Source organism: Thunnus thynnus, chromosome 8, assembly GCF_963924715.1.
Source record: "Thunnus thynnus chromosome 8, fThuThy2.1, whole genome shotgun sequence".
Taxonomy (NCBI): Eukaryota; Metazoa; Chordata; class Actinopteri; order Scombriformes; family Scombridae; genus Thunnus; species Thunnus thynnus.
In genome coordinates this window covers 11,123,506-11,147,716 of record NC_089524.1, presented here as the reverse complement: position 1 = coordinate 11,147,716, position 24,211 = coordinate 11,123,506, and the positions used below count along the sequence as shown (strand labels likewise).

Genomic DNA, 24,211 nt, shown 5'->3' with positions numbered 1-24,211 from the left:
TTGTGCCAGGACCAGCTGAGCAGGCTGCATCTGCATGACCTCAGACATCCCCCCCCGACCCTGCGCTTAGTCACATTCAGCTCATTCACAAGTTAGCCTCAGATATTCTCTGCTCACACACGTGACAGTTGAGGTAAAAAAAAAAGCAGCATATTGGCCCCATGCTACTGGAAACAGGGACTAAATGTTTAGATACTCATAAGTCTGTTCTCTTAGCCTTTTTTTGTTCTGGCCAAATGTCCGGTCACACAGTAAATTGGGAACATGACAAGTTTTTTCTGGCTTTCTCTTTCTGCTGTTGATTTATAACCACTGAAAGCATGAGACAAAACCAAATAAGTAGTAACAAATTAAAAAAAGTACATGATCTATTGTTAAAATGTATAATTATGCAGGCAGGACTATAATATTACATGTTTAGCCACTTTGACTCTTCCTGTTTCACAGTTTACAAACCAGCACAGCAACCCAAACTTAGACAAAGGTATTCTGAAAACAGAAGATATAAAAAAATGCTTGGGTGGTTGTTGCTGTTTCACATTATCCTTTTACCTTGATTATATAGAGATTAAAAGCCTCTTTGGGTTAATGTCAGATCTTAAATTACATGTGGTTACTTTGGCACAAACCGCTCCAGCATTAAAATAGTTTAATTTAGAGATGAGGTGCAATGAAAATGTACTGCACGCACACGTTTAAATGGTTAGTTTGGTATTTCTAAGTTAGTTAAAAACATGGTTTAGGACATGCATCTGGAACAAAAAGTCAATATCTTAATCCAACATTACAACTGTACAAAATGTCCAATAACAGTACTGAGTTGAACTCTGCAATGATTTAATGAGAGGGAGTTCAGTAACTTCAGATCATCATTGGACCTAGTTATTTGCCCTCTCACCCTCCCCCCTCCAGCTCCTCCTGCGTGACGTCTGATCCTTTAGCCTATCTGTGGGTCACAGCAGCAGGTGTAATCTCAGCCTGCCTGCTGGCGTCACCTGCGCTCTAATCCCCTTAGTCACAATACACATGCAGCCACATGCACTCACATTCGGGCTATCAGTCGGGATCACGGCACATTTACTGTACTAAGCTGGTTTTTAAAGTTTTTGTACCAGACAGATTATCAAAAGGTTCAAATAAAAACTGTACGGCACGAGGTTTTGAGTCTTATCTGGTTTGCTGTGTGTCCAAACGGGCCGAAACTGTTTGGAAATCTCTTTAATTCACTTCTATGCAGAGATCAATGTAAGCAAATGCAGATCAGAAACAGACATCTGTAATAAGATAAAACATTTAATTTCTTCTTGTAAACATTTAACTCTTTTACATTAAATATATATTTGTGTTCTGAAATTATGTACATGTACTTCATTGTAAAAATCAACCAAAACTAGGAAAAGCTGCAAACTTAGGTTCTTTTTTCCCAACCTAGACATTGTTAAAAATGTTTATGTTGTTATATTTGTTAACTTAAAACATCCTGATTTTGAAAACAGGAAGCTCATGTGATAGTCAGACACGTCTACATGTTCTACTGCTAAAAAGGAGGATGTCAAACGATGCTCATCACCAAACCACTGTTCTTTTAGCTACATTTAGTTACATGTTTATAATCAGAATCATGGCTTGTGACCCTGAGAGCTTCCTGTTTTTGAAAACGACTGTCCCGCTAGACTTAATGAGATGCTGCATATAGCTTCTTCAAATTGAAACTTTTGGTGAAGTTGAAGAAACATTAATACATATTTAAAGGTGCCCTGTGGAGTGTTCTTGTAAACAAACAACAAAAAGTTATGTTTACATGCAGCGTTTCAGGTGAAAACAAGTTGAAGTTCTGAAGTATGAATGAAGATGCTGAACATATTTCCCTCCTTACAAAACATATGAAAAGCCATTTTTTAAAATATTTTAAGTCATGTATGGTCTACATACATGTTTACTTGCTTGTCTTCTTTTTGCTTGCCTTTACGTTGTTGGTTCATTACTACGCTTCTTTGCTTGTAACCGCCATCAACTGTTGATCAGTGCAGTGGTGTAAAACCATTAGCAGGACTGTGTATCTCAGGTGTGTACACCTGTGTCCTTGTTTACAAACAAAACACGTACCAATCAGTAATGCATTGCTCCATAGCACTACAAGTGGTCAAAAACTCCAGGATACCTTAAATATGCTCTGAGTTGAAAAATAGTGAACTTATCCTTTTTAAAAAAAAAGTGCAACAGACATTAAAATATGTTTAAATGTAGTAATTTAAAAAAAGCTGTTGTCACAGTGGTCTGAGAGCTTCAGACACATTCACATGGTCCAAAAATATCACAAAATAAATATTGAAATTTTATGTATGCACACTTAGTTTCAAAAGTAAATGTAACATTTTAAATAACTATAATAATGAAAACCAAAGCTGTGATTTAATTAATCACTAATTTAAACACAATAATTCAACATGTTATGTGCATAAACATTATAGACTTAATAACCTAAAAAAAACCTGTGAAAGATAAAAAAACTAAGATTTATAATTACTGTTCAACTGTGATTGTTTGATAGGAGATATGAAGACCAAGTGTAAAACAGCTCAATGAATATTACAGAACATTGAAAGCGGAACCTGATGCAGCTGAACTACTTGAAAACCGTAAAATACTGAAAAAAAGCACCATTAAGCAAATGTATTAACTTTTAGAATGACATTCATTCAGTCAAATAGAACAACTTGTCTGCAACAAGACACATTTTTATACACGGAAAATAAAAAAAAAGGTAAACAAGCCTTGTAGCAGGAGGTATGGTAAAAGCAAAAATCCCTTTAACTTACAGATATTACTTCAAGTAAAGGATCTAAGTTTATTCAAACATCTGTTTGGTTGATGTGCAAACGTCCGGACACTGGTCCAATCAAGGCTACGTGTTGAAGGTGATGTGTTGACCTGTGGTCTCAGCACAACGGTCCAGGGCCTCTTTTAGCCCCATTAACTGCGTCCCTCCAACTCTCAGCTTCTCCCTAGGAACACATATGGAGATACATATGAGGTACAAGCAGAGATAAAAAGACAGAAGCAGAGACGAGGAAGACATTGAAACATAAAGAGAGGAGTGCTTTCAAGATGACTCTTGTATCAAACATCTGAGTCTCATATTCATCCTTTAATTTAAATCTCCTGATTGGCTTTATTAGAAATGAGGACCATACGGCTGGTTGGAAAGGAAAGACAAGTTGATGTTGGTATGTCAAGCTGGAAAATAACTATACAATGAACTATTTTGCTGTGAAGTTGAAGATATACGTCCATCTGAACAGCGTCTTTAGGTGCAAAGGCAGGTGGAAAATTTTCAGTATTTATCTTGTGCTGATAAAAGATCCTCTAATTAACGAGAATATTATTGGAGGTTATTCGACTGGACAAGCCACATGTCCAGAAGGCACTAAAAGAGACAACAGCCACATATGGGATGACAGCGTGGCCCAGTATTATTTGAGTTTGTTTATTTGATATTTTCTGCTGACATATTTGGGGTTTTAGCAAAGGCCAAAGCCTGTTGTTTGTGCTTCTGCTTAACACCCTGAATAATCCATTTGTATAAAGAGTGCCACGTCTTATAAATCACAACAAATTTCCAAATATTAAAGGATAGGTTCACAATTTTTCAAATCTATCCTATAACAACAGTCAGCTGTGAACCTATCCTATTAGTTTTATCACTTCACATTATACTATCTGGATGAACCCACATGACACTACAGACATCTTGATAACTGAACTATGTGCAGATCATGTTCAGCACAGAATGTCCATGACAGACAAAAGAGCTTGTGTGTGTGTGAGTGTGTGTGTGTGTGTGTGTGTGTGTTCTGCAGTTTCCAGAGGCCCTGGGTTTCAATGGCGGCTATGAATACACACTTCTCTCCATTTGAATCACATTTTTCTGGTTACAACACCACACATTTCCATGCAGTTACGAACCAAAACACACAACCAGTCTTCATCGTGAGCACAAACACATACACACAAATTGGCTGTGACAGTCTTTGGCAACGGCTGCTTAGCAGTGGAGACACTGTGGGAGCTTGTTGCTTGTTTGTTTCCTCCTCTGCTTTGTTTCCATTGAAACGTTATGTAACTGTGGGGAGGAGAGAAGGCGGAAATAAAGACCAGAATTTTCTGGTTGTTGATGCCCCCCTGTTTTCACCCTATAACTATCCATCCACTTCCACTTCTTCATCCAAGTGTACAGCTGTGTGTTTTCATAACCTGTGGAAACAGCAGGTTGTTTCACTGACTGCTCGCTCTTGTCAGGTTCAGGCTACTCTCAGGATGTGTTGGTCTGGATTAGCATTCCAGCATGCTCCGTGGACAAAGGGATTGTGTGAAAGGCTTCCTGTCAATGTGTTTACACTGACAACTACGGACTCATTAGTGTGACACACTGGTCACGTCAAAAGGCATCGAGGTCTGAACTCAGTCACACAAAACTCAGTGACGCACATAAATTGTGCACAGAGTCACTGACCCAGATCGACGATGTATACACAAAGAGGGAGAGTTGTGCTGCTTCTTCGCGTTACATAACGGCCTATATGTGTTTGACAGGTAATTAATGGATAACCCCAGGAGACAGTAATGATTCGCACTGCATTGAACACAGAACCGCATGAAACGCTGAGATGACATAACAGATTCTCATCCCCCAGTGTGCTGATAAGTATATCAGAAAGTCTCACACAGATCATCTCCATGGCGACCAACGCTTGGTCTTCACAATCTACTGTTCGATATCAGTTTGAAGAAGAAAAAGATCGATAGTAGACTAAAATGTTCTGGATCCACTTTTATAAAAGATTATTAGTTGGCTATCTAGGAATATTAGCATCTTCTATACACTTTCCCACTTACATAGTGACAATAAGCACGAGCATAAACATTAACAGTGTGTCCTCTTCTGTCACTGCACATGGAATACACTAACTGTGCTGTGATTGCTTTTGTGTAGAAATCTTATAGTAAACCTTGATAATGGGGATTCACATAAAACTAAGTCTCCTCTAAAAGTCAGTTCTTCCATTTGAAGTTCATTCAAATTTCATTCTGAGAGTAAAACACTGACCTTTTCGAGTGTGACTCAGCCTTGCATGGAGGCTAATGAAGGAATGCCAGTGAATGATATCAAAGTGGCACCGGGCTCGCTTATAAAGTGTTTGCCATACAAAGGCATGCAAGGACGTTTGATGCAGTCCAATTAGTACATGATGAAATATCATTATACCTCAGTAAAATAATGGTCTAGTAGCTTTTCTATTCTGCCAATCTGTTTGAAAATTACTATATTCAATTACTTTTTCATTTAATTTTTGCAAAATAAAAAAAAAAAACTGACCTGGTGAGAAACAAAGGAGAGTGAATGATCTGTCTTATTAACCAAAGCAGCTTCTCTTCAATGTAGCTTTTGAATAAAAAGCAGAAATTTAAATAATATAAGACCTTAGGCTTTTTTTTTTGATACAGCTATGTACTATTCCTTTTATGTTGGTTAGTTTTGTGAAGTAGCAGAGTAGTGTTTTCCCCCTGGTCTATCTGTTTGACTGAGTTACATAAAACTACTGTGTAAATATTATAATATAAGATAATGCCAAAGGGTTGACCGCCAAGGATAAGGAGCTGGTGTTTAAAGTTGTTTGTCTGAGTCACTGAATTACATAAGAAATGGTATGCGAGTTAAACACTCATGGTAACATGTGAGCTTGCATTCGCACACATCAGTGCCCTCTAGACAGCTGAGGCGTTTGTTCTCACCTATCAGCTGTGGCAACCACCAGCTGAGCTGTGACTCATTAAAAGTCATCAACCCCTGATGACATATCCACAGACGAAATGAACCCAGGTGCAGCAGGATCAGGCTCGCACAGATAACTCCACTTTCATACAACATGCAGCGTACAAACAACATACATGCACGTGTTGCTGAGACTGAAAACACCAAGAGTATGAAGAAAGAGACACTAATAGACGCAGGGCTGCTTTTATTTAAATATTTCTTGGATCTGAAAAGATACTAGAAGATGAAACACAAAAACTGGAAAACAACTTGTTTTATTGCTCTCCCTCCCACTCTCTTTAAAGACACAGTGAAATTAAGAAGGCATTTCAGAAAAAGGTTCATGCAAAAACACAAGTGCATGCTTGTTTTCTTGACGAAAACTGCAAACCAGTTAGTGTACCATATACTATACTTTTCCTAAACACAGTATATCTCTCCCTCTGAATGTATAGAACCAGCTAAAAACTAGAAGAAACATGAATATAAATGAAAAAAGTATCTAAAGACCATTTTAGCGACAAAGACTGATGAGGTTTTGAAATGTTCCTGTTCATTACATGTTGTTGACAAACTGGTAATTCTGTCAGCTGATTTTTAAAATGAGGAATCTCACATTGCAAATATTACGGTGGTCACTTTTCAATTTGTTTATTATCAGACAACAGGTTTTAACATTAAACATCTATTTTAATCTGACATTTGTAAAATCCTGAATCTCCGGAAGTCCTGAAGCTTATCTACAGTTGAGGCCTGTTTGTACTGAAAGCTGCCTGTCAATGACTGTTCATGCTTCCTGAAAAAAGGTCTCCCTAAGGCTTTATATAACTCATGACATCATACCACTGCAGTGTGCACAGAAATCAAATATTTAACACTAAGGATAATGCACTCACTAAGTAAAAGCCCAGATCACTCCTCAGTGAATGTAACAGATAAAAAATTTACAAACACAACACAGTCAGCTTAACTATATCCTTCAGCAGTGACCTGTTGTAACAAAAGCTGGAATGATGTGACTGGTAAGTGACTGTAAATCTCTTCCACGAAGTGACGCAGCAGATGTTGTCTTTAATACTAAATAAACCTTTGGTTTCAATCACTTTATTATTCCAAGAAATTAAGTAATTCTTTAAAATGTATTTAAATATTATTTTTAGTCTGATGATCATATTTCTTGTCAACAAAACATTTTGTTTATTGTTGGCTATGGTAATATAATCATCATTATCAATATAACAACAATCACAGCACTGATTCATAATAATTTATTTCAAGTGACCTTTAAAAGAATTACTGACTGAAAGAACTATAAAAACAATTCTACTAATAGTTTTACTGATAATGAAAGTTAAAATCTTCTGAAAGTCAGGGAGCAGCATTAAAGGCCTCCTCCACTCAAAAATATGTTTTTCTTCTTGTTGAATGTTTTAGCTTCACTGTGCAGAATGATGTACGTGCAGAGTTTGACACTAGTGGACTGTTTTCATGTTCATCTGCTGAAAGTGGAAAGTTTCTCTGTGTTCATTGACAATCTAATTATGAGGGTAATTTCACAAGTGTGATTTGTGACATCACAAATAGTTTAGAAGCCAATACGGATCCAATATTCAATTTACACAAGTGTGATGTGGAAACTTGAAGCTTCCAGTGCACAAACACTGAGAATGGACTTTTCATTGAAGCAGGAGACATCTCGTGTCCAGCAGTTTAACTTTTGATATGAGAAATATTTGCATATTCAAAGATTGTGAGGTAGAATAGATATCCTGTATGGAAAAACCATATCAGACACAAATTACTATTCAAAGCAGAGTGTTTTATATACATCTTAAAACATGTCTGGAGGGGATCTTTAAGAGATAGCGTGGAAATAAGTAATCTGTTAAATACATAAGACTAAGGCTTGTTTCCATGGCAGCTGCTGGGTTCAACCAGCAGTTATAAATACAGCTGCATGGAGCTGAATGGTTATTGCACATGCAATATAACCACAACATCCCCGGTTTGATTCTAGCCGGGGATCTTTGTTGCGTGTCATACCATCTCTCTCCCCCTTGTTTCCTGTCTGCCTCCTCACTGCCAACTATCCAATAAAGGCAAAAATAAATAAATACAGCTGCAATTTAGCTTCAGAACTATATCATGATGGACTTTGTGTTTGTGTTTGTTATTGCATGTTGCTGTTTTGTTCAGGGATGTGGATATAGAATTAAATTAATGTATTTATACAAAAAGTAATCTATGCAAATATTTAGCGCTGCAACTAAAGATTTTTTTTAAATTACCAATTTATTTGCCATTTTTTTGTTATCAATTGCCTAACTGTCAATCAAAAGTACAAAAGACAAAAATATTTATGTCAAATACATAACAACCCAGGAAAACAGTAAATTCTGACATTCGAGAAACTGGAACCAGCTTTTTTTTATGTTCTTTCTTGACAGATGATTTAAAAGATTAGTTGATCATTAAAATTGTTGGTGATGAATTCTCTGTCGATCAACTAATCGATTATTTGAGTGAATACTGTGAATGGTGAATGTGAATTACTGTAATAGTTTCAGCACTACAAATGTAAACCTTTTTAATTAAAAGTTTAACAGCTGTTTAATTATAATAAGTACATTTAAATGATCAAGATAGAGCACAAAACATATGCTATCAGTCAATATAAGTGACGACGTATTTAACATAGCAGACAAATCCAGAAAACACAGTTGCAGTTTAAGCATAACTAGTGTACAGTGAACGCAAAACCATGTGATATTAAAGGTGATAAGTAGAAGAACACAGTCAAAAATAATCAGGATAAGGAGGATAACTGTGTGCTTATGTGTGTTGTTAACATTTAATCTTAAAACAGGCAAGATAATCTCAAAGAAGGTGTATAAAGCCTGTGTCACATGAGAGACAGAGCAGAGGTCATTTTGTAGTCCTGTATTCAGCCAATCGGGTAGCACTTCTTCTCTGGCAGCAGACAAATCCCACCTCCTTCCATAAGATACTTATTCAATTTAGATATAATGAGATAAAGAACAAAAGCTAGATAGATAAGCTAAGACAGACGACATGGACAATAGCCTGGTCAAGTGACTTTAAATCAGCTCAGTACTGTAGATATATCATCACTTCATTCACGTTACAACAGTTTATGGGAGCCCCTTTAAAAGCACTGTTTAATCTCTGTGGTTCAAACAGTTGATTAAACAAATATCTCTAGTTCACACTGACCCTAGAAAAAGGAATCTCAATACAGACAGTCCGTGCAACAGTCTGTCCGACAGATAAATCCTGACTCTACAGAACAATGTGTGCAATTACGTCTCAAAAGGTGGCAAGAACGACTGATAACTGATTCGGGTAACTGCATGTAGGTATCAAAGTCCCATTATGTACCAGCCTGGTGATTACTGTACCGTGCCTAGCAGATTAGATCTACTGTACATTTCTATTGTGCATTTCTTTCAAGAACTATGCTAATAATGTGTTTCAGAATTGTTTGGAATTGTTGGCATGGCCACCGTCTTTGTGAGAGCTCTGTTGGTGATATCTATGCGGAGAGATTTTATGATCGAGCAACGGCTCTGAGACTGAAAGAACAACACTTCTACCTGCCCGGGCATGCTGCAACAAAGAGCGCGAGAAATCTGAGAGCCTGAGAATGTTTGATTTGGGCAACTGGTCAGAAGCAGGTTGTTGTCAAAGGCATATATCAAACTCAGTATGTATATTCAAGGTGGTGCTAGATTTATTTCAATAAACCTTACTTTAATGTGCTCAGCCTCTATAAGAATGTGACTCTTCTAGGTTTGTCCTGGATATCATACCCGATATTGCTGAGATTCAAGAAGTGACTGTGTGAAGTGAATCAAAAAATCCCTCTCATTCACTGGAGAGACAGAGGTCATAGTGCAACAGCAAAAATGTATGCTCTATAATAAGCACATATACAGTATATATGGTATTATTATGTCTGTGTGTGTTCTACCTGTAGTCTTGTTGTGAGAAACAATCAAGTAGATCTTTGGCTGCCAATCTGGAATCCACATCAACAATCTGAAACACAACACGCACAAGAGCTGAGCAAAAAGTGAGTTGTATCCATTTATTTTCATACCAACAGTTGTAAAAAGGCACCGACCTTATTAGACTGGATGATGCTGAGCAGTGTCTGCACCTCCTCTAAACCAGGAGCTGAGGACAAGACACTGGGACGAACAAAAAAAAACAACATAAAAAATAATTTTAGAGATGAGATAAAGTTGTTTGACATTTTCATAATCACCTCAGTACAGCTGGGGCCGATCCATACCTTAATTTGCAAGAAACTTTTATTCAGTGAATCCAAACTAAATGTCATTTTATTTCCCCCAAAGTATGAGCATGTCGAGTATAAATCTTATGTAACATAGGAATTTGTTGAATTTCTTCCCAGATTGCCACCCGTTCCACCCTAGTCAAGACCTTTTTTTTCCCCTTCTTTCTTTCTTTAATATCTTTTAAAGAAAGTGAATATCGAACCAGAAGAAACAGAGTAACAGACACAAAGAAAGAAAGTAGTGGCAGTAAAGGAATGAGGGATGAGGAAAAGAAAATAGTAAATTAAGCAGAGTCCTGAATTATCTATATGTAGAGGTATCTATCTAGTGACCGCAGAATGAGAAAAATGAGTGAGAGGGAGTCGGAGAGAAATAGCCCGCATGAGTCATAGCTCTGCTCAAATGTGAAAATGAGTCTGGCTGTCTCCTAGGCAACTGTACTCGAGCAGCCCAATACACACATGCATGTGCACGAAGAAGCACACACATAAAGAACCACCATTCCTGCAGAAAAAGATGAAGGTAGGTACAAAAAAAGCTTATTCTAAAACAGTTGGAAAGATATCCACACAACTGCCACGTTTATAATGTGTGCTAGTGCAAGTACAATGACACACACACACACACACACACACACACACCCACAGACACACACACACACACACACACACACACACACACACAGTAAGTGCAACCTTGAGAGAAAAACAGGATTTGAAAAATATCAGATTTTGAAATAGGACAAAGTTGCAGCAGAACTGGTCAAGTGATTATAAAGATTACAAGTTACAAGATCACACAAAGACCCACTTGAGCAGCTGCAGGTGCACCGTCACATGACAAGGTCAACAGGAAATGATAGATAAACATCACCTGACGCTAGAATACACATAATAATAAATAAATGCAATCAGATTAAAACACCTTCTAGAAATGACAAAAACAACAAACAGGGGAGCTACAGAGGCCTCTGAGAGGGTTGAAGTGGTGATATACTGTATATACATAGTGTCTTATGATCTGAAAGGTCTTTTTTGTCTGGTTTAAAACGACTGAGCTGAGAACACACTGCACGACGGAAGCATAATTTTTCCTTTGTTCTATCTATACGTCTTATAACTAATACATTATTGTTCAAGTACTTGTTAACATGTGTATGTGGTTGTACAGGATCTGAGCTCTATTATGCTTCCTGTGTAAGCAAGATGGTACAGATTCAGGGGGAACCGCAACCGCCAGAGATAACAGAACAAAGTCAGCAGACGCCTGACGGGAAATAAAGCATGTCGAGCCATCGCGAGTAGTTTGATCGATTATAAACCACAACAGGACGACACAGGGTTGAATGATGAGCTGACATTTCAAACTGAACTGTCTTGGTTATGACAATTATGTATGACAAATTATGTTCACGTAATAGGTTGTTTTTATGTGTAACAGCATATTACAATCAAAGAAAAAATATAATATTGTCAACTAATGCCAAAAACCTCTTTACTGGTTTTATAGGACTAGAGAGTGGGAGCTAGATGAAAGCTGGATGAGGAGTTTATAGTTACCTGCCCTCAAAGAGACCCAAATGTCACAATGAATCCCATCAAAGGAATGAAGAATAAGCTGACTCTGACTCGGACCAAATGTTTGTGTGCTGTTTTGTTTATATGTACAGTACCAGTCAAAAGTTTGGAGACACTTTCTCATTCAAGTGAATGGGTACTGTATGTGTGTGAGAGAGAAAGAGTGACAAAACAAAAGAGAGAGAGAAAGTAGAAGTGAGAGATTGTGCAGGAAAAATCAAGTACTTGAACAGCCAAATTAACAGCTTTGAAACTAGAAGTCTGGCATTCTTGTTCAATTATTTTGTGTAATATTAAGTCAACTGAATAAGCTCAGAATTACGGGAAGGGTTTCTGAACATGTCATGACAGTTGTCCGAGTCATCACCAAGTGAACGGGAAGAGAGTCGGAAGAAGGACGTGACTGCATACAATTGATGTCAGCCTGAGAAACGCGATGATATCATCAAGTTAATAGAAAGAAGTTAATAGAGCAGATAATTTATAAAGTGCTCCACTGATACGTCATCTTGCAATGCAATGCTATCTGTTCTTTATTGAGGACTTCATTGTTACACTCAAATCTGCACGTCTGGTGTGAAATGTAAAAAAGTTTGAATATTTTCAGATGCCAATTCAGGCAGAAGTGAAAGCCAATGGAAGGTGACGATGTCCAGTGGATGACTGTTAGAATTTTTCTTGACAAAAGCTCAGTGAGAAACTAAACATTGCTACAGTTGGGCACTGTCTTTTGCGTCATGGGAAAGGTGATAAGGCAAAGATAGAAGGTCAAGCAGATTACAGCCTGATCAACACTCTATGCCAAATAGTGCCAAATACAAGACACACACATAACAAGGACACAGGAAGGAGGAAGTTGGTTAAGGACAGGCTAAGGACAGTTTAAAGCCGCTTCATAGAGGGACTGGCTGTCGAGACACGGCAAGGTGAGACACAACTGTGCTGACATGAGGAAGGTGAAGTCAGAGGATGTGTAGAGATAGAGTAGAGATGGAGGGTGTTGAGGGAGAAGCAGTGACATGAGAAAAATTAACAACAGTGACCTTATGACATATAAATTCCTGCTCATGCTCCCTTTCCAGTCATAATCTTTGTCTTATGTTATAAGATCCAGGCTCTATAAACACTCACTAGGACAATAATTGACTGAGTACAGTATTAAATTGACCTGGAGGGCATAGTGGTTAAAAAGTAAGCAGAATGTCAGGTGGGTTTGGTTAACAATGGGAGCAGTGATATGAGTGAGCTGAGATACCTGCTGAAGGCTTGGAGCAGCTGTGACACCATGGAGGACAGTTTTTGCAAACAGGCCACGGCGTCCTGTGGTGGCGGAGGACCTCCTGCTGGCTGAGCACTCTGCATGGTGTGAGGGTCAAAGCCCAGAGCTTTGAACACTTCAAAACTGGAACATGACAGAAAAAAATGACCTCAGGGGTCAGTGGAATAGAGAAAAGCAAAAGTGTTGTTTTATTTATACAAGTTCCTTCATGTAACCATTTATTGTTGTTTTAAATTACATTGATGGACTCTGGGTTCATTGGCGTTTTCTCCCTATTTTCCTCTCCGCTTTTTATTACAAGCAGCATTTTTGAGCTGTTCTTGTTCATCATAAACTATGCTGCCTTTACAACAGGAAACAACTTTTGGATGTGCGCTCTGCTCCTTTAAAAAAAAAAACTCTAGGAATTTTTCAGTGAAAAGCAGTAAAAACCACACAATTCTTTTTGCAATAATTATCTGCAGTATAATCCTGAAGCACATAAGCGGAAGCTGAGCACTCCATCCATCAAAAATCCCTGTTACACTCACCTTATTCGACAGACATTAGACCAGATGTTCTCAAACAGGGCCCACACTTCCTGGTGAGAGACCTGGGCGGACGTGAGTTGTTTGTCTTCATCATCATCATTCATGACGACATCACATGTAGGAGATTCCCCCTACGCAGACAGATGTGGCTATTATTCAAACTGGGAAAATATCAAATAAAATCCAACAGTGTCAAATAAATGGTCATGTCTGATAAGAGAATACATCCTGCTGTCTGAGTGATTGTTGTTTTCTCATTATCAGCTCTTTCAAAAGTAAAAGAGAATAGACTCCCTTCGAGTGCTCTCTGGCTTTAAGCACAATATATATTACAACCATCACAATATATATCACAATTCAGATAGTGCAGTTCTGTAAAAGAAGTTGTTGTTTCGGAGTGATCAGAGGTGGGATAAAAAAATGAATTGAGTACACTAGCTGACCTGAGGTTGTAGGTTATGGAAAATGTTGTCCATTACGGAGAGGGCCCTGGGAACATGGCTTGAACTTTTCTCAAATGCTTTGACAAGATCCTTAGCTTCTTGGAGGGCTGCTAACATAGCGCTACAGTCCACTGATTTACCTGAGAAAATACACAGATACATACAGTATATATTAGATAAGATATAGGATGTCTGGATTCATATAGGTAAAAGCACACAGATGCACATAAAGATATACTTTATAACTTTATTTACTCAGTTGCCAGTTTATTAAGTAAAACTAAAGCCTTCATTGATAAAAAAAAAAAGAAACATCTCAGAATAATGCAATACAATTCAAAAGCACCACAATCTACAGGCATCAAAAATGAACATAAGGTTGAATCAGAGCCTCTCTGAAACAGTTTCAACAAAAAATAATTATAAGCTCCATAAAGGTAGGATTCACTGCAGGGCTGTTGTATTTGACTGCATTAGTTTTAGCTGTGTACACCGAATAAACTGAATGTACATAAACACACATAAATATCAGACATATGAAAATGAAGCAAAGGGAAGAGGTGCTACTTGAACAGCAAATACATTTTTCAGGAGGATGTTGTCTTGTGACAAAGACTGTGAGACACTCCAACAACAAGCCTGCTCAAACTGAATGAGTGTGTCTCATGTCTAACTGTTTACAGACTGGCAAAACCTGTACAGGACATGCACAAATTACACCGAAACGTGCATGTGCACCTGTGTGCAAAGTATACAGCACTTCATCATGTTACATAACACACAAGTTTTTTTTTGCAATAGGGTTGAGAGGATATTTTATGGACTTGCATTCATTGTGTACCCTAACCTTAACCGTAACAGCTGCATACCTATCCCACAACCCTTTACCACACAAAATTTAACACTTGCACCACAGTTGAGCTTTTCTCACTTTTTAGCGGGCTGTGAAGTGCCTGTCCTCACAAGTATAGCTACAACTGGCTCCACACACACTAACAGCCTGCACAGGGGAGACCAGAAAAATCACATGCAGTACTTTTCCACTCCTAGATTTGTTCTTAGCCTCACATACAGTTTATCCCTCCTTCCTCCTCCTCCTCCTCCTCCTCCTCCTCCTCCTCCTCAGCCTACTCTTGCTGTCCTGGCATAGAGCCAGGCTGCGTGGGACCAAAAAATCCAAAATCATGCTAGTGAACCAAGGACACACAGAAAAAGGGCAAAACTCCATTGTTTTAGCTATTAACATTCTTGGATGGATTAAAACACATTGAGCCGCTGGGCCAGCAGTAAGCCCCACACACAGATGGACAAAGAGAGAATAAGACGCTGAGACACACACTCAGCACTGTAAGCGTAATGTAATTAGATCCAGTGATGAGATCCAGGGGAAGAAGTGCTGCAGAGGGCGACTCAGCATCTTTCTGACACACATTTGAGTGTCCTGTTTTAGCGGATGACCTAATTATGTATGTAGATCTGTAGGGTTCTAGCGCAGTGCAGGGCAGACAATGTCATACTACAGTAGAGCAAAGGGTTTTATGCGGGGGATGACTCAGTAACTCGACACCGCTGTCCGGTGAAAAATAAAACATTTCTGGATACAGTTTTAGGGCATTTGATGTTTTCATTTATTAGTCATTCATTTATTGTTCATACCACTTCAGTTTAAAGCCTTGAAACTATTACAGTGGCACAAAGAATATATTCACATTTAGACACCTAACGGAGCTCAGCTTGGCCATTTCCACTGCTGTATTTTTATGCTTTCATATCTTCAAGTTTATTATTGTTTTTCAAAATCTACTGTTCGCATTCAAATAAAGATTAAAATCAGCTCCTAGGAAACTGGCATCAAATGTTTTCATCTACAGTATATGATGTTGCCAAGCCTTTCCAAATCCCAGCAACAGAGAAAATGCTAAATAAAATAACATAACGTATGAGGTTAAACTGGGAACTTTGAGGCAATGTCCTGCACACACTGTAAGTATTTATTTACATTACAATCTCATCCGTGTTATGCTGGTTAGATTTTTCCAGTTACTGTACAACATTGAGTGCACTGGAGTCTGGACTATGGTCAAAACAGACAGTAACTGTAACCTACATTTAGAGACTAATTTACCACATCAAATGACCCACTATTTTCTGTATCATCTGGTTTTTTTGTTGTCTTGTGTACCTCCACAAAGTTCTGTCAATGTTTTCACACTATTATATATATACAAGTTGCTGTAATGCATCAAGAAATGCAGTAATGTGTCAGCAAAGGAAGGGAAGAAGACTGCAAGCTAGTAAACAGTGCAGGATGAAAACAATACAGGATTTCAAATACATTTAAAAAATCGGCTTTGCAATTTTTTTATGAGGAAGTTAAATGCACTCAACATTTTTGTTAGACCTGCAGGATACACACAACGCATCTGATGAGTAGCACTGACTATAAACATAAGTTTTGTTTGCTTACAAGCAAACTTTTAAACACACATTTAAAGGTGCAGTGTGTAGAACTTAGTGGCATCTAGGTGAACGGACCTGGCAGAAATGGAATCTAATATTCATAAGTATGTTTTAATTAGCATATAATCACCTGAAAATAAGAATTGTTGTGTTTTCGCCACCTTAGAATGAGCCATATCTACATAGGGAGTGGGTCCTCGTCCACGGAGCCCGCCATGTTGCACCGCCATGTTTCTACAAGAGCCCAGAATGGACAAACCAAACACTGGTTCCAGAGAGGGATTTTTGCATTTTTAGCGAGTTTCGTGGGCACCGTAGGTTCTCCTATACAATTGGAAGGGGAGGGTGAGGGATGGGGTATTTGGTTACAATCTGCAACCTCACTGCTAGATGCCACTATATCCTACATACTGGTCCTTTAAGAAAGGGGTCAGTCGTGGCTGCTATATTATTTCTGATGCAACCCCAAAGATTGTTATGGAAATTTTTAACCTAGGTATAGTATAATTAAATGAGCACAGTAGTCCAAAATCTGTGTTTGTTCACAGGAAAAAAAAACTTTTGAAAATACGTGTACATTAGAAGACATAATGACAGAGATAATAGCACTTCCACCGACATACCTGAGTTGAAGAAGTTGATGAGATTTAAAACAGTTTGCAGCTTCTCCCGTGGGACAATGAACCCAAAAACAGCTATCCAGTGCTTTTTCAAACACTGCAGGACATCTTTTAGAGTCCAGGGTGGTTTTAGATAAACTATCTGTTAAAAGAAAAAACCCACCATGAAACAATTTCCTGAATTATGCAATGTTCAAACTGAAAGTCATTCTGGCCCATCTGACTCACCTCAGTTCCTGTATATCAAACAAGGAGAGATTTGATCTAGAAATTTCCATCCAAAACACACACAAATCTGATCTACAGTAAGATGTCTGACCAGATGTCTTTGACTCACACATATATGATGTCATTTCAAGATGAAACCAAACAAGCACTTCTAATTTCTCAATGAATACCAAACATTAGTTATCCATGCATCATATTACGATTTAGTCTAAAAGATAATGTGAAATTCCAAAACACAATTTTACCTCTTGCCAGAGGTCTTCGTAAGCAGCCTTCATCTCCACCTCTAGCACTTCGGACAGCACCTCCTGGAGGCAGTCTTCTAGCTCAGAAACACTTCTACTCAAGTCCCATTTTTTCTTGTCTTCATCTCCTTCACTGAGCTGCTTTCTATCTGTGATCAGTTACATAAACATATATAAGAATAGACACAAGATGCAGGACTGTAAAGAGGTGCATATGCATGTACATATACATGTAAATGATGCAGGAGAGATAGTAGGAGCATAAGATAGCAATATACACGCTTGATATTATGATAGTGGTTTCACTGCAAATACACCTTCCAGCATCTGTAATACTAACTGTACACTGAATATGTGTAGGTGAGGGCTTCAGAGTTTTTAGCATTTTATTTCCACTCATATTTCTCTGTGAATTTTTCGGTTGTTAAAACTGTTTACAAATGCAGAGAAGTGGTCACCTAAATTTAATATGGATGTACTTGAAGTGAAGCAAAGAAAACAGGAAAATAGGAAATGGTGGGTGGAAAGTACATAGATGGTATGTGCTGTTAACTGCTGCACCATGATGGAGCAGGCCAAGTAATTTCCTGTTTTGCATGAAGAACACATTAATTCCTGGCTCACCGTTCTGTATGGCCCCTACAGAAAGGCCTGTTCTCTCTTGACTGTGTGGCTGCACTGGTGTAAAACTCCTGCTCATCACTGGTGATGAGACCTGGGGGCTGATATGAGGCAGCATGGGAATCTGATTGTTTTGCGGAGGGTGAGGGCCATGTCCGGATCTCCCAACCTCTGCCTCCAGATCATTCTTGCTGTGGGCCTTCACCCCACTCAAGAGGGCCTTACTGCATAGGTTTTTGTCATTACTAGAGAGGAAAGAGGGGTTAGCAATGCTTTTTAATCAGGAGTGTCTAAATAGCTGATGAAAACACACATAATCAACATTAAAGGAATAGGGAAACCAGGTATAATGTGTTAATTAGTGAGCTTTGAGGGTGCTGGTGGGTGAATTTTGTTATCTTTGGACAGCAGTGTTTCTCCCTGTTTCCATTATTTATGCTAAGCTATACTAACTGACTGCTGACCATAGCTTCACGTTTGGCGCTCAACAATTCCTTTAACATAATCCAATCACATCCCTTTACAGCAGCCAGGAGGTTTGGTGGCTAACACTGAATCCAGGCCAAGTCCCTGTACAACACCTATTCAATGTCTGACCATTGATTTCTCCTTTAATTTAGCTAGCTTATCAATATCAGACAATGTAAATAAAGGCAGACAGAGAAATAGGTCAAAAGGAGAAATAATGTAAAACAATACAAAGGCGACTCCTATTGTGAGCAAAAAAAGCCTAAACTCAGAATTCCTTGCTCAGCACATCTATTCTTACCCAATTACTCTGCCTGGCCCTCTCTTTCTCTCATCCCAACTGGAACTATCTGGCTGAAGCCACTCACAGTCACATGCATGTGCATTATTTGCAGAGGACATTCACTCTGCAGCAGCAGCAGTACACCGGAGGGGGGGAGGGGGAACTCACGTGCATAGGATGAGTGCACACTCTGGGTACAGAGTCTGGTATTGCAGGCAGCACTGCAGCACTCGGTCATCATTATTCTCAGTACTCAGACCATCTGGGGACAAGGAGGTGCAGACAGAAAGATGAAGAGACAGGAGTGACGGAAAGAAACATGACATTCCATATAAGGGCAAAGAGATGTGTTTAATTCATGACACTGAAAGCACATGGTAAGCGCTTTATTCAGTGTATGACACAGCACATGAGGTCCTTTTCTCTTTTATAGATAAGAAGGAAGATACAAAGTTGGAGAACACAAGATAGAGAGTTCAAGTCTATTCCAAGAGATATAGTGAACTAGAAATAGGAAACAATATGTCTGCTGTATCTCCTTTATCACACATCTTGTCGAAGAGATCCTACAACCAGTCTCAGAAAATTCATGTCTGATCAATATTATATACAGCTAAGAAGTGGGTTACCTTATGCATGGGTGCTAACCTGCCCTTGAGATACACGCAATGCATGAATTAAGGAGAGCACACAGTGCTAGTGCCACCCAATGGCTGTAAAGTGAACAGTCAAGCATTTACTAATTAATAGCATGGCAGGCACATCTGCCATTTATGGATCCATATACATTGTTCTTTAAATAAGAGACAAGACCATGCTCAATATTAGAATACAGAAACACGGCTTTGATTGCAAAACAAATCATGCAAATTCATCTTCATATAATATTTTAGAAGCCAATGACCAGGCTCAAACTACATCACCGTGGATGAATTTGTTTTAGCCTGCTCAGCCATCACAAGTGTGTTTTTATCTTGAATAGCATCCAATATTCCCCAGTTCTGATGTGGGCTCATGGACAAATTATGGGGACAAAATACATCTTTAACATAAAGGTTCTATTCTTGGTGGTATATCAGCACTCACTGCTACTCTGGGCGGCCTGCTGCATTGACTGCCCCCAGAGGTATGGGTCCCGACTCTTCAGAGAATTGTAAATGTATGAGATGGCGGGACAGGCCAGGTGAGCCACAGAACCTGTAAGGCCTCTACCCTTTTTTAGGTAATCCAGCTCCTGAAGCACCACCCAGGGGATCAGGACAACAGGGAAGCCCAGAGCTAAGAAAATAGAAGAAGAAGAGAAAATGTGGTGAAGTGCAGTTCATACCAAACATGTAATTATTTTTTTGCTTTTCATGATTTTCACTCTACATATTTGGATTAACATTCTGCTCCACAATAGTGCTGTGGTCCTTGCTATCGACTGAATAAACTTAATTAGAGCTTCACATCAAGTATTAAAATCATTTAACTACCTCCAAGACCGTGAGATCTCATTTTTTTCACATAATCCAGGTGACTGAGGAGAACGTTGGTGTCCAGAACGAGGATTAGGCCTTGCTGAAGGGGTTGTTTGCCTGTAAAAAGACATGGTCATGTTTGATTCATTGATTGTTGTTGGTCATCAAAATTAACAACTGAATTAAGCATTTTTTTTTCAAATAAATTTTAATTTTGTTACTTGTAAAAATGGTTATGATGTGGGATGAAAGGAGCAGGTAGACCATTAGCTTGTACTTGACTGTTCATATAGAATTCATCAACAGTAGATGAACTGTAAGTTGTGTATTTCTTGAGTTACTTAGCTTTTGTGGATTACTTGTTCAGGAAAATGTTAGTTCTACATTTAATTTTAAAAAAAAATATTTTTTTTCAAGTATCATAAATTGTATGATGTGGATCCATTTGACTAAAAGTATAGTGTCTATGCATGTTAACAGTTCAGGAAGACTTTGTGAAATGATGCAATGCTTAATGTGAAACTTTTTTACATTTTCTGTGGGACTACTCTGATATTAAAATCATATTTAATTCTCAACTTTTCCATGATGGGTAGGGACCCTGGTTTTAGTTTTGGAGATCTGATACCTGACACCATATTAATTATCACTTCATTTTGTTGCCAGCACCAACCCACCAAATTATACTTCATAAGTATTGTGAGACATAACATTTTTAATTTATAGTCCTCCATGTGGTAAATTGAGATCATATTTCACAAAGATCTTCTGTTTAACATTTCAGTTCAGATTTATCACCTCGCAGGAAAACAATAAAACTCACATAGTGTGTCAGTAGCTCCCTCCTCTGGGGGATCTATGTCCATACAGGTGAGTTCTCCATAGCTCTGCATTACATCAACCTCCAATCTCTTCTCAGAGCGAGCAAGGTGAAGCTCTTCAACCACTTGCATCTACAGTACAACACATTTTTAAACAATAACTAACCTGTTAGCCATTTTTCACCACTGCATGATTAGAAAACTAAGGTTTCTGTTATGTAAAAAAAAGAATAAGGAAAATAACTCATGAGAGCAAAGACTGACAAGTTCAGAACATACATTACTGATGCTTTTTCTTACCTGGTCATACCACGGCACAGTGTCAGTATTACATGTAGCTGGGAGTTGGCCTGACCAAGATGACCTCTTATCTTTCCTTTCACATGGAAAAATAGGAGTAACATCCGAACGGCTGTGAGCCTGTTTGACAGTTTCCTGCTTAGAGTTGTTCACAGAGGCCCCAGATTTTGAAAGCTCAGTCCCACGTCTGACATGTCTGTTTGTTGAAACAGCATCACTACTACTGCTATGAACTGACCAAAGCGGAGCCTTTTTTAGTATCTTAAAACTCAGACGCGGAGGTGATGTGAGAGTACATGATGAACTAGCTGTCTTATGTGACACTGATGTGACATTCCCTGGGATTGAAGTGACGTTCTTCAACACATTTGAGCTCCTCTCTGAGGTAGTGTACTTGGCTGAGGTGGAAGACTGTTCTCTGGTAGAGGCAGAAGGCATTTTCGCTTCTGTATTAACACTCCTTTTGTCATTTAAATCATTTTCCTGAAGCCTCTGGTGCATTTTCTTGACCAGTTCCTTTCTCTTCTGCCTTTGAGAATCCAGAGAGACAGAGGAGGTCTTGCTCGGTTCCCTGGTCTTGACAGTATCACTGTCATTTCCAGTTCTTGGTGGTTCCTCAGTTTTGCACTTCTTCTTCAGTACATTATGCCTCTGTTCCTTTTGTTCAGTAGAAACCGAACTGGGACTCATTAGCTGCTTTTTTAATCTTGATGGGCTCCTGTGGGAAGACTTTTCATTTGAGCTACCTCTTGAGGTCCATTCTCTCTGAGGAACTGCACCTGCATTGTAAATGTTCGGGGATTTTGATGGTCTCCTTTGCACAGTCTTACTCCCACTGACGATTATATTTTTCCCTGAGATATCAGGCTTTGCTTTACTAGAGCAATTATCTCCATGGAATGGCACAGAGACATATTTTGTTTTTGAGCATTCCCCTCCCTTATTAACAGGTTTCTGGTCTGTTGCTTGTGTTTTTGGCAGTCTGTAGACAGCCTTTTTGATCTGACGGCTGCTTTGGGAATCCTCTTTAACGGTAAGAGAAGCACAGTCTTTATGTTTTGTTGAAGAGCTACATGTGGAAGAAGACAAAAAATATCACAGTCAGAGATGCAGTAGTTTTAAAAAACATATGAACGTGAGTGGACGGTACTCAACTAAACAGTATCTTGCTGATTATTATTGTTATTAATGTGTTATGAAAGGTTAAATATATTGTATCTAACCTCTCCTGGCTCTTTACATCTTGCTTCCTCCTGGAACTTTTATACTTTTTGGTGACATCTCCTTCTTTGTGTGCCTGCAATAATGGAAAATAAACATTAAATCTCTTGTAAGCCAGGTAGCAGAGCCTGATATGAGGATGTATACCATGAGACAATATTAAATTTGACCACCATCAGAGACCACATCATTTATAACGTAACTATCCCTTCAATATCTCCAGTTGTGGTAATTTATTGTGTAACAGGTCATTGCTACAAATCAAGATCAAGACTGGATTTTAATATGATTTTTGCATCAGTCTTAACTATAATTTTGCCGCACCAGCTGAAAACAGACATTCCTGTCTGGTTATTTAATCCATCAAGAATTTCTCAATTGATTTTCATGAAAATTAATTATATCACAATATGAACTGATATCATGTTATAAAACTATATACTGAGTACAGAGGATTATAACGACAACTCCAAGAAACAAAAACTTAATATAAAACATAGTTGAAGTTGCCTTTTCCTCACCTTCTCATCTTCTTCACTGGAGGATGAAGACCACTTCTTGCGCTTCCTCTTTTTTGACTTTTTTGACATTTTTCTGTGAAGGTAATTTTAAAGAGCAGACATTAACTTCAGCGACTATGCAAAATATGGTTGTCTTTATCCATACAGATTTAAACATCTCTTGATAAGGGAATAAGGTAATAAATACAAAGACATAAATATAGACATGGAAATTTGACTTAATATTTGAGTCTAAGACATATGGTGATAACAGAGACCACACTTGATTAAAAAAACCCACTCTTACAGGCTGTCTGTATTTTTATAATGAGCCAACATAAAACAGATTAGCTCCAGCTTGTGTGTCTCATGTAGCCTAGCTAGGTCTGGTTATTCCTCCATTTAAAACCTTTAAAACAATGGTGACATGAGGCTCAAACTTGGCTAACAGAGATTGTACTGTGTATTAACACAATCATTACCATATCTGGCATTTTGTACGGAACGTATAGTCTTTCTAAAGTACGTCTCTAATATGTACACAGTACTAAGTTGATTAGAAACACACAACCACAAGTCTAAAGTTAAATGTTACCGTTAGTCTTGTGTAAGCTAGCCGAAATAACAGTAACAGCCGCGGCTAATTGTCTTCTTTACTATCTCAAACGTTTACGTATATGAATTAATTGAGAAAAAGCGAGTCTAGTAGGAATAAACGTGTAATTGCCAAAGTTGTAAATCCACCTTTACTGACCGACTAGTTTCTGATCAAAACATCCGCTGATGTTCCGCTTTGTCTTGTTGTTCATTGGATTTAAATGGCGGCTGGAAAGCTAGCTTACAGGTGCATTAGCGCCACCGGCTGGACTGGAGTGTGAAGCAGCACATTGGCGTAAAAAGAAAAGACAAATTACATTCTCTCTGTCCTATTCTCTCTGTCCTAGCTGTACAAGATATTTATTTAATGATTTGTTTTTCTTTTATTACAGCCTTTAGTCACCCTGGCATATTTATACAC

At 38.4% G+C, this 24,211-nt stretch overlaps 1 protein-coding gene across 2 annotated transcripts; it reads right to left on the bottom strand.

Moving 5' to 3' along the window:
• Positions 1–1,277: 1,277 nt before the first annotated feature.
• Positions 1,278–24,030, bottom strand: swt1 (SWT1 RNA endoribonuclease homolog). 2 transcript variants are annotated; one of them, XM_067596459.1, is made up of 17 exons: positions 23,948–24,030; positions 23,215–23,287; positions 22,696–22,769; positions 21,473–22,541; positions 21,175–21,304; positions 20,367–20,468; positions 19,978–20,169; positions 19,060–19,153; positions 18,144–18,385; positions 17,520–17,668; positions 17,050–17,188; positions 13,967–14,106; positions 13,524–13,654; positions 12,970–13,116; positions 9,960–10,026; positions 9,807–9,874; positions 1,278–3,005 (listed from the first exon to the last, which is right to left on the bottom strand). In XM_067596459.1, the coding sequence occupies exons 2-17, from the start codon at positions 23,281–23,283 to the stop codon at positions 2,906–2,908; spliced, it is 2,913 nt and encodes a 970-aa protein (XP_067452560.1). In that variant the 5' UTR covers positions 23,284–23,287; positions 23,948–24,030; the 3' UTR covers positions 1,278–2,905. The 2 variants fall into 2 exon arrangements, with proteins under 2 accessions (XP_067452560.1, XP_067452559.1); XM_067596458.1 differs by lacking the exon at positions 23,948–24,030 and adding an exon at positions 23,789–23,941.
• Between the last annotated feature and the right edge of the window lie 181 nt (positions 24,031–24,211).